General features: G+C 41.9%; 1 protein-coding gene across 1 annotated transcript in view; it reads right to left on the minus strand.

Annotated features, from left to right (window-relative positions):
* fam131bb (family with sequence similarity 131 member Bb) overlaps positions 1–9,171 on the minus strand; it is a gene marked incomplete at both ends in the record, with an annotated part of 32,426 nt that extends 23,255 nt beyond the window's left edge. The window contains one exon of the mRNA XM_083894025.1: positions 9,144–9,171. Coding sequence (XP_083750151.1) covers positions 9,144–9,171 — 28 coding nt within the window. The remainder of the gene's footprint in view (positions 1–9,143) is intronic.
* Positions 9,172–12,377: the final 3,206 nt, after the last annotated feature.

Below are 12,377 nucleotides of genomic sequence, written 5' to 3' on the forward strand. Positions count from 1 at the left end.
ACATTGCTGTACTGGGAAACACAGAGATAGTCCTGTGGAGCTGTAATCAGTGTGTGAATTCATTTGAACGAAGCAGACTTTTGTTCATTTAAAGCTTTTGCACTAAAGCTTTAACTACTTTAAAAGTGTTTGAGGGCACTGTAGCTGTGACCTGAACCCACATTTTCTATGATAACAAAGTGCTTTGGATCAGCTGGAGGAGACACATAACTGTCCATGTACAGACACTAGCATTGGGTTTGGCATTTTTAAATTCTCCAATTGAACTTTTACAAATGAATTCTGTGTGACCACAGAAGGATTAGCCAGGCCGTGTTTGATTTTTGGCACTGTGGAGAGTGTCGTGAGGTGATTGCTTATTGGCCGATATCAGTCAGACAAAGAGAGTTATTCATTTTCTGCCCGGGCTGGAGAGAGAGTGTCCCAGATTTCCTCCTCTTCTCAGTCGAAAATTCTGCTCCACAAACACAAACTATACATAAACATATGCACACACACCCACACACACTGTTACACTGTGGGCCTGCAGCAATGTACAATATAATGTAAAGGGACACACACCGTGCCTCTCTCTCATATCTTCATCTAGTTTCTCTTCAGTCCTCTCATTGCAATTCTTCAATCTCACTTGGCCAATTAGTAGATTAGCAGTCACTCAACCCCCCATGACTCATTGTATGGCTCAAGAATTCTGTGGACTGCAGCAGTACAAACTATGACTTGGAAACCCTCCAGCCTGAGCACAGCAATGCACCAGAGTGTGCACCGTTGTGGCTGTACGATTATTATTTACCGTCTGTGACCCTCGTATGTGATTACATCAGAGCACGAGCTATATCAAGCTGTGATTAGCCAGAGTTGGTTATAGCTCTCAGAGTGTCACTATAAACGATGGTTCAGTAGTCACTGCCCTGCATCTTATTATTGGTCATGTGGGACACTGAGTATTCTGAGTATTCTTATCACTCTGGTACGTGACGCTCTTGAGCAGCAGCAGCAGCAGCAGCAGCAGCAGCAGCAGCAGCAGCAGCAGCAGCACAGTAAGCAAATGCGTGATTCTGCTCCAGAGAAGGCAGACAGGATGCCTCCTTGAGAAAACAGCAACAACGGAGCACATGACCAGAGCTCTGAGCCAGTTTTTCCCTCCCCTGGTGCTCTCCCTCCTCCCTCACACACACAGCACTGGATACCCCCCTGTGGTCATAGGAGAGCCAGGCTGTGCTCAGGCATGGAGGAGGAGGAGGAGGGTGGGAGCAGTGCGGCCATGCGTAACGAACAACCAAAGATCTGCAGCGACTGCACTGTCAAGTCGAGCTCTGGCCGCGGCGGCCTGACGACTCCTTCTGAAGTGGGAAGCGTTTGAGCATCATCTGTCATTTTTACTCCTTTAGCCCTGCAGCAGCAGCAGCAGCAGCAGCAGCAGCAGCAGCAGCAGCAGCAGCAGCAGCAACAGCAGTAGCGAGGAACCAGGGGTCTTGGTGCCTGTTCACTGTGACAGCTGCAGAGAAGCTGGTTGTCACGATGGGGTACCAGCTTGGACCGCAGCCCTCTTACAGCGATAGGAGCAGATGCTGAGTGACTGAGCTCCAAACTTCAGCACAGAACACAGCTGAGCGCCTCGGCCCAGATGGTTGCTTGGGTTTTTGTAGTGGAAATGGAGTTAAAGTGTGTCTCAGGAAAGATAGAGTCCGCTCACACGCAGAGGCTCTGATATACTTTGATATACTTTTTTATTTTTTTACACTCAAACACAGCACACGTTGCTCACATTAAGTTGGTGAAATGGCATTCCCACTCTGTGTGTCATCTGTCGGCCTGACACGTCCCATTAATCTGTTTAGGAATAGATGTGACTGCCATAAGCAGAGGCGATTCTAGAGTCTGTAGGGGCCCTATGCAAAAATTCCCAGGGGGCCCTTCCTTCCAACCAGTGTTCATCACCATGATGTTATAAATAATCTGACACCAACGGAAAATATATGAGTTCAAAATATTATTTTTTCAGAAATGAAAGAAATAACATGGAAAAACCTTGTAATTAAAAAGTATGTGAAAATATAAATGTAAAGAACAATAAAATACTGTAAATAGCTTTTAAAAAACTATATAAACTTAGTAAAAAAAATACATTACACTGTAAAGAACCCACATTATAAAACAATATAAATATATAGAACAATAAAATACTGTAAATAAGTGAAAAAAACATATATAAACTGAGTAATAAAGATATGCATTACACTGTAAATAATCCTCTTCATTTTCCAACTTGCAGAACGATAACTTCACACAGGTTAAAGTGAGGTGGGGCCCCTTTAGGGAGGTTTACTACTGACATGTCATTGTTGTTTAAGGGGGACGGGGAGGCGGCTGCTCACTGCACATTTCAGTAAAAACAGCCCTCATGCTCCGAGTGTCGGGGGGCCCCCTATCAGCTTAGGGCCCCAAGCAGTTGCCTGCCTTGTCTGTTCACAAGCTGCGCCTCTGCATATAAGGCTTCATCACTAACACTTACTAAATAGGTAACAGTTGTCATCAGTGCACTAAGTGAACTCACTGAACACCTTCAACACATCATATCTTGGCACAGTCTGCTGCAGCTCACTATCATAAAACCCGATCATACTCTGAAACATCCTAATGGCCTGTTAAATATATAATGAACATTTAGACCTGAAATGGAAAAATGCAGTTATTATCTTTTCATTCTGTCAAGATGATGTGAAGAAAAATCATCCAGTAAAGTGAAGCAGCAGATCAGTCCTTTTGCAGGAAAGAAATCTTTGTGTTCTTGCTCTTTGATATTCAAAGTAGAAATCTTGTCTTTGAAAAATAGCATTTTTCTTTATCAGCGCAGTGGTTAGGGAGGTGCACGCAACACAGACATCATCAGCACAAGCTGAACACATTTACACATGCCCATAAATTCACACACACACACACACACACACACACACACACACACACACACACACACACACACACACACACACACACACACACACACACACACACACACACACACACACACACACACACACACACACACACACACACACACACACACACACACACATACACACAGAGAGATCAAATTGTAGAGTTGAAATTCTCCATTTCATCGCATTATGTTTCAATTCCGTAACTTACTCACTCACTGTGGCTGAGTCACATTGTTTACAGAACAGGCCTTAACACTTGACAGGTCTTTTATATATATATATTTTTTGGAGCATCCACATACACGTACAGGCTGAAGATGACACTCACACATACGCCGCTATAAACATTTTAATCCTGAGTCCTGTCTATAATGACCCTGGCACCGATGACAAGGCAAACCCTAACAGCACACATTAGAGAATATGACACACTCACATACGTACATCTGCAGCTTAAGACTAATGCTATATAATGCTATATAGCACCAAGTCCTTGAGATGTATGAGCATATGCACTCGTGCCCTAACACACTCATGCAGGTATAGGGTCATCAGGCTGCACCATATTCCTGAGCTACGACATCACTGAGTCATTCACCTTGAATGTGTTCATGTGCTTCAAGGCTTTCACCAACCTGGACAGAAGCCAATCAATCAGCCTTTTGCCTCCGTCTGTCAGATTTACCGTGTTTACACAGGGAGTCTTTGGCAGAACTGCCAAATCCTGGAAATGGCTTGAGCTTTTCACTGGATATGTCTGAAGGCATGGTGCAGCAGCGGGGGTGTTGTGTTTCTTTTTGTTTTTTTGTGTTATTTAATGAAAGGGAATCCCACTATAATGCAGTAGAAAAGACAAGATGGTGGTGAGAGAACGTGGTGAAGGGACTCACATTCTCGTGCTACGGTTAATATTTACACACACACACTGGCCTATAGGCACATGAATATAGCAGCAAGAGTATACATGATGAATGCATGAGGTAAACTGGAGGTCAATCACAGAGGGAGGCGTAAACGTGTGTGCACGTGACTTTACACACACGCACAAAGCCACAAAACACCTGATTCAAATAAATCAGCTCATCATCAAGTTTAACTTTTTTATTTTTAAAAAAAAAATTATATTTCAACTTTTGTCAAATTTCTTCCAAAAAAATTAATCTTTCAACTTTCATTTCATTCATTTTTTTTAAATTATAATGTTTCAACTTTTATCTTTAAAAAGAAATAAATTAAAAATAAATATATATCTTTTTTTCCAAAAATGTATGTTTTACTGAGCCGAAGTGACATGAGAAAAAAAAAAGACAAAAAAATGACCTCTCGAGTTTCAAAGCCGAGATGAAAAAAAAAAAAAAAAAAAAATGTTTTCTCTCATGTCACTTCAGGGGCTCCATAATGTTTCAGCTTTTGTAAATAAATAATTTAAAAAAATTAATGTTTCATCTGAATCAGGTGTTTTTTTGGAGCAGGGGGCAACATCTAAAACATGGCATGGCCGCGTTCCCTGAGGACCAGGGTTGGGAAACACTGTACTATATCACCTGCAATCACATTGGTGTGGACTCATATGTGCCATACTTTATCATCTATTTTCTCATAAATGGGAACTTAAATTACACAATTGGCACCATGTTCTATGGAAGAAGTCCTGGAACTAGAAAACGAGACTATGAACTTTTGAAAACCCAGGAAAACGTTTCCTGATCACGTGAGAAGTAGAAACTCATTTTCCCATAGACCAGCGGATTCACCCCCTGGTGGCGAACTGCTACTTCCGTATTTCTCCCTATGTCCATTGTTCTGTACTAGTTACTATGTAACTTTTCTACACAATGAACTTAATGCCTTAAATTATACCATGATTCATGTTCCCAGCACTCACTGGTACAGTGAAGCCCAGTAACTGGATTAAAATAAAAACGTCTCTGAAGCCTTCAGCACATTTATGGCTAACAGCATTATCAACATTACATTTAAAATTGTAATCAATATTAGAAGACTATTACAAACTCTGTATTCAGCAGACGAAGGAAATTGCTCTGAATGAAGCATAATTATGAACAACACACATTGATTCACAGTGGGACAAAACATGGTTTGCCATTATTGTGTGCACCTCCCATCGACTGCATCTCAAGGCCTGTGCTCTCTGAGAGGGTGATGGATGGATGGAGGACATCTCATCTCCAGTGCATCCGTCAGTGTCTGTGCTAACAGTGATGATGGAGCGCTAAACCAGATGTACCTTTTCCTATTGGTTTAAAGCACAGATGAACTTTGGAATCAGCCTGTTGTGATCGATTCTTGGTAGATTTAATCCTTTAAACTTTGTGAGAATAGCATCTGCACTCCTAAAATTAAAAGTGAATTTCATGAAGTAACATTTTGCACAACTAAAACTTTTGATGTTCTTTGTTTTAAATAAACACAAGTCAATAGGTAGGGCTGCAATAATTCAACAGCAGTATATACAGTATATATCATTTTGTTTCAGTATCAGTATAATAAAGCTTCATTATATATAATATTATGTATACTGTGCAAACCCGTTGCGAGAAGGCAGGCAAACCAAGCAATTATTTGGGGCCCCGAGCTGGCCTGGGGCCCCAAGACAACGACTGGTTATGAATAGTCAATGCAGTAAAGTGCAATGACACTGTTATCGGGATCCCCCTCAAGGGGGCCCCCTTCTCAGTCGTCGCTGACAGCAGCCAGTCAGGTTACATGTCCATTTTGCTTGGGGCCCCCAAATTCCTTCAAACGGCCCTGTGTGCAAACACACAACACTTTTTAAAGACTCCAGAATTGTGATTTGGCCTGCGACGTGTTGAGGTTTTGCAACTGGAAGTTCAGAAGTTTCACCTGTAACCAGGCTCCCATTGGACGAGAGTATCCACTCATATGTGCTACTATACTTTATCATCTATTTCCCTCTAAATGAGGGAACAATTTGGAGAATTGAACACATCATGTTCTATTAAAGAAGACCTGAAACCAGTTACTTAAATTAGGAAATAGATTCATTTTCCCACGAACTCGCCCCGTAGTGACTATTCAATATATTTTTACTTCCTGGTTGGCTTCAGGAAGATTATTTAAATCTGTTTAAGTATACGATCTATGATCTGCTCTCCTGAAAGTAACAATGCATTTCATGGACTAACAACTTCCATGTGACTGCAACTGTTGATGTTTGGGTGCATTTTGTTTGAAATAGACTAAACTAAACAAAGAGACCTCTAACAATCATAAATAACAAGGTTAGAATCATGGGAAGTACAAGGAAATTTTATTAATATTTCCATGACCATTACAAGTATGAACAAACTATGACTCTGTGATAGTTTTTTTCAGTCACATTATGAATTTTGGTAGGTTTGCCTGCAGATGTAATGCAGATGTATTACAAATAGATACGACTGAGTACTACAGCAGTCTGCAGGTACAGTTGGACATCAGAGCCGGACCACGGAGCACACTCCCAGATTTGATGGAGGTGGAGGAGATAGTGTTACCAGAGGGCAGACAAATACGTCAGGGGCTACTCCCGTGCAGAAACACATCCAGTCCTGCTGCTCCTGTTGATCTCTGCTTGGCAATCTGGACTGCAGTTGAGACGGCGAGGATCAATAGCACACACAAAAAGCCATTCTCACCCAGGATAAACACAACCACGCCTCTTACACCAACAACAGTACAGCTGCTGATTATTATTGCATTCACCGACTTCTCTGGCAAACAAAGCTGCTCGGGCTTCCCTTCTCCGAAGTGCTGTTTGTTTACGTGTTCATGTGAGATTACATAGGGCACAGCTTTGGGTAATATTTGCTAAAATGCTAAATTATTCTATTAGAGAGATGTACATGAGACTGACAGCAGACGCCGTGCTTTGAATGTGTACTCAAGCAATTTTATCACAGCTCCTCATCGCTGATTAAAGAATGTAACTCATGTTCACAGACTTCCTGGATGTGTAAGCTTCTGTGATCACTCGTATATAAATGAGCATCAGTGTTCGGGCGTCTCACAATCAGATTAATGTGGATCAGTTACGTTACGTTCAGCATCTGGAGCTGCTGAGTGTGTGTCTGGGCTCCTGTCTTGACCTGAGTGTTGACAGATGGATCCTGAATCTTCTTTCCTGCTCTGCAATGAGCCTGAGCTCAACTCTGCTGTTGTATTCAGTTCACACCTGCCTCCATAACTGTGTCACTTCGTACTGCTTTTACTAAGTCCTGAACAATGAATTGTTGTCGAATCAATAGCAGTTTGAAACAGTGGAATTAGTGAATCTCAAAGGCTGCAATTTAATTGTTCTTCTTTCTTTTTTGGATTTAAAACAAATGGATTCCATAAATGCTAAAAACAGTTCTCATCCTTGTGTTTGAGAGTTAAAGTTGTTAATATTTTGAAGATATCTTGTGTGGTTATGCTCCATCTTCTTTTAAAGGTGAAGTAAGTAGTTTATAGTGACATCTAGAGGAGAGGCTGAAATTTTCTCCGTGGTGCGGGCGTACGGTCACGTACTGGTGTTCCTTTATCCGCTGTAATATACGTGTGGTCCTTCATTCTAAACGCGTAAAAAGATCCGCTCTCAGCCTCGTCTCGGCGCTCGATTTGTTCTCTCGCGTTTGTCCTTACAGGCTCCCGTAGAAACATGGCGTCTCTCTGCTAACAGTGGCTATGCAACCGCGGCCCGCGACCATGTTATTTTACATGACTTTTTGAAACACTACGAAAATGAAACAAAAACTATTATACAGCGACTAGACAATGCAGGAGCACATAATATGTATAAAAAAGTGGATTTTGGGTCATTTAAACCCATAAATACTACACAGTGTCCCTTTAAATATGTACCACAGTCAATACTGAACTAGAAATTGAGGTAAAAAGTTGCAATTGCAATATATAATATATAATATTGAAGATTTGCAATTGCTCAAATCACTCAGCCATACTACTGCACTTTTATGTTCTACATCATCCATCCATCCATCCATTATCTACCGCTTTATCCTCCACCAGAGGGTCACGGGGGGTGCTGTGCCTATCTCAGCAGACATTGGGCGATAGGCGGGGTACACCCTGGACAGTTCAGTTCTACATCATTTAAACATTATAAATAGTTTTCATTAATTGCATTTGTGTTAAAGAAAGCAGTGAGTTGCACACATGTGATCCTGTCTGTGACCTGCTTCTGGCACCTATGACTCCTGTAAAGAGTGACACTCGCAGTGTTCAGGGGGATGTTTTATATATTTAATATTTAAGAGCCTAATGTGCTAAGTGACTCTTTAATATTAAACATCACCGGAGGTCTGTGTTTATTTTTACTTTGAGCGTGAGTCCTGCTACGTGCAGTACATGCACGTCCGGTGAAGTATACCTCAAAATATCTTCTTTACTCAACCCCTCCCGTCCTTCTCTTTGCCACTTAGCATCAGTCCCCGGTTGTAGTTTCTTTACATGTCATAATAGTTTTATCCAGGAGAGTCTTCACCTGCAAACCCCTCACACCATTGCCTTCACACGTACGCCCCTCCCTTTGCCCTCTCTCCATCACTGTCCATCCATCTCCCCTCCTCCCTGCCAGCCTGCATCACAATTCTTCCTCTTCTCCTCTCCTGTGTCTCTCTCTCTCTCTCTCTCTCCCTCTATCCCAATACTATTCATGCAAATAATAAAACGTGTCATAACCCCTGTAAATGGCATTATCCCCTTTTCTTCTCTTTCTCCAAGCCATGCCGTACCTATAAATAAGCACTATCAGAGCATTTCCATCTCCCGCCTCTCTCTCCTCATCCTCCTCTACCTCCTACTCACACACATACATACATATACTGCCATACAGCATCATAAATCAAGAGATGGGAGGAGGGAGGGAGGGAGGGAGGGGAGCATGAAGGTGGGGGATGCAACCACACACTCACACAGTAGCACATTTTAGCACATACTGCCTCTGACATCTTGCCTGTACACTGTGTATCCATACACTCACAGCTTGCTTTAACACTGTAATTATTGCAAACACAGCTTGCACACACACACAAACCCAGACAAAAAACACACACATGTACACAGCCTTGTCCTGTCTCTCCTGCAGGACCCTCATCCTCCTGCTCCTCCTCCTCCTCCTCCTCATCCCACCACCCTTACACCCCCCAGCCCATAATAAGCAAAGGACGAGAAGCTTACTCAGTCTCCTGGAGCCGATGCATCCCATGGTGTATTCACAAAGGCCCTGGATACAAGCGTGGAAGTGTAACCCAGACACCGTGCATTCTCCCTTCTTCCTCCTGCGACTCTCTCGTTCCCTTTTGCTTCTCTTTCTTGCTCTCCTGTGCTCTCTCTCTTTCTCTCTCTCCCTCCTGCGCTTGCTCGATCACTCACTCTCCCTCCCTCTCTCTCTCTCTCTCTGTCCCTCCCTCTCTCTCTCCAGTGCAGTGTCTTAGAAGTGATCTGGTTAGTAAGTCAGTATGCCTGAGGGAAACAGATTGGACTAAATAAAGATGTGAGGCATCATCAACAATCAAACATATACTTATTTTAAATAATAAGAATCAATATTCCTGTAATATTAGATGAATAATTGTAATAATAACAATTGTTACTTTGGACCACATGTATTTAACAGCTCAGTTAGTGACAGTGACACTGCTAATGTGGTCGGATTATTTGTTAACCGGAAAACAACCACAGGCGATAATCTAATGAGAGGTTAAAACAGCAATTAGATTGACTGTGTGTGTGTGTGTGTGTGTGTGTGTTGGTGTTGCCAGCAGCAGCAGATCGATAGCACCGAGCCCAGAGTGCCCGGCTGCCATTGTTGTAGATATCACTGCACTGCTGTAATATTGTTGAGCTAAAATGGGGGATTCTCTCTCTCTGTCTCCCTCTCCTGTGTGAGCTCAGACTAACAATACACTGCAGCGGTTTCCTCGTGCCTCTCCCCTCTCCATCTCCCTCTCAATCACCCTCCACCTCCTCCTCCTCCTCCCTCCACCACCTCCTCCTCCTATCCCTCTCTCTCTCTCTCTTTCACACACATGCACTGACCACTGCATGCACACAATACCAAAACTAACACACACACACACATTACTCACAAGTCTAGATCTTCCTCTACACCCTTTTTTCACCTCTCTTCCCATAATATAAGAGGAGTGGCTTTTTTTGATATTCATCTCTCTCATCTGTATCTCTGTTACAACACTTAGATCCTGTCACTGCGCTTTTACACTTGTACACCAGCACTTTCTCTGTTTTCATGTTTTTACTCCCGTCTGTGTGGGCAGACCACGCTGCAGCCTCTCCACGCTGATTACAATGTTGTGTGTGTGTGCTGTTTTTCGGGGAAGTGTTTGCCCTGCAAATGATGCAACACAGTCTGGAGAGTGTGTGTGTGTGTGTGTGTGTGAGAGAGAGAGAGAGAGAGTACTGTATGTGTGGACGGGGGAAATGTGTGTAATGTGGTCACTCATGTTTTGTTGACCGAACACACACTAAGCAAAGAAGAAAGAGGGAAGTTGAGCCGGACAGATGGAAGGACAGAACAAACATGGGGGGGAGTGATGGGCACGGTTGAGTCATGTGCCAGTAAGTGGAGATTAGTCTGTGTGAAATAATAATAAAAAATAGCACTCCATCATAGACAATCTTACTTATTTAAAGACCTGGATAGATTAAAAGCTAGATCAATGGAGCAGTGACGGGTTATACAGTGAATGTGTGACTTTCCAGACATAACAAATCATATAAAATCCAGCCAATCCCTGCATTGTGGGTTTATATATAGATGTGTTAGCGCTCTCTGTCTCCCACTGGAGCAGAGGAGATAAGGCTATAAAATGCTGCAAGGGTCAGCTTCACTCACATGTACGTAATTGCTGATGAAGGAAAACTGTCGCTGTTGTCTATCGAGTCTAATGTTTTCTTTACATGTTTCCGTCTCTGAGTCTCTGCTCCCCGTCAGTGTTGTGCACGATGTGGATGTTTTCTTGGGACATGTTGCTCCTTTATAGGTCATGCTACATGACTCCAAGTGTGGTTTATCTGGAAATTGTAGTGTTGTCTTTTGTGTTGTTGTTGAGGAGATAACATCTGTGTTCAAAAACAGTATCAAAAATCATATAAGTAAAAAACACTTGCTCTGTGAACGCTTATAGAAGGTCTTTTGTCCCAGCTGCACTTTTCAAATTCAGGTGAAACTATTTTCATTTGGCAGAAGCTGAAGACAAAATACTTAATGTTTTGTATTTTTAGTATAATCAACTTGATATTTCCGATTTTTTATTTATATCAGGGGTCTATAGGTCAGCTCAACTTAGGCCACCATTTGGTGCCATCCTGTTTTTACAACAGTGGACAACACTACCTTTAATGCACACTTCTAAGATAAGATTGTATAGTTTTTACTGTTGTATGTGTGCAGAGGCCATTCTAGAGTCTGTAGGGGCCCTAAGCTAAAATTCCCAGGGGGCCCTTCCTTCCAACCAGTGTTCAACACCATGATGTTACAAATAATCTGACACCAACGAAAATGTATGAGTTCAAAATATTTTTTTTTTCAAAATGAATGAAATAACATGGAAAAACCTTGTTATTAAAAAGTATGTGAAAATATAAATGTAAAGAACAATTAAATACTGTAAATAGCTTTAAAAAAACTATATGCAAAAAAATATAAATGTAGTAAAAAAAATACATTACACTGTAAAGAACCCACATTATAAAACAATATAAATATTTAGAACAATAACATACTGTAAATAACTGAAAAAAAACATATATAAACTGAGTAATAAAGATATGCATTACACTGTAAATAATCCTCTTCATTTTCCAACTTGCAGAACGATAACTTCACACAGGTTAAAGTGAGGTGGGGCCCCTTTAGGGAGGTTTACTACTGACATGTCATTGTTGTTTAAGGGGGACGGGGAGACGGCTGCTCACTGCACATTTCAGTAAAAACAGCCCTCATGCTCTGAGTGTCGGGGGGCCCCCTATCAGCTTAGGGCCCCAAGCAGTTGTATGTGTGCGCCTCTGTATGTGTGAACTGTTTTGGTGACAAATGAGATTCCCCACTCTGGGATTAATAAACTTTCTCTGATCTCTAATAAAATGTTGTTTTGGACTGCTGGTCGCACAAACAGCATATCATGTTTTAATGAAATGGAGTTCCAGAGAGTAGGACCCAGTATTTGTCATAGTTTTCTGGTGTTTTGTGCTGTAAAGTGAGTCTTATAGGATCGACCAATAATGGAAATAATTGTTACCTCTAGCCCTATCACACACACAAACTAACATGATTCATATTCATCTGTGACAACATGATGATCTATGGTAAAGACCATCAATGGCAGACAAGGTCGACCAAAGAGGGAAGAATTTCTTGACACTAATCTCGCTCATGATACACGAGACGTT

The sequence above is a fragment of the Microchirus variegatus genome (assembly GCF_963457635.1).
Source record: "Microchirus variegatus genome assembly, chromosome: 1".
Lineage (NCBI taxonomy): Eukaryota > Metazoa > Chordata > Actinopteri > Pleuronectiformes > Soleidae > Microchirus > Microchirus variegatus.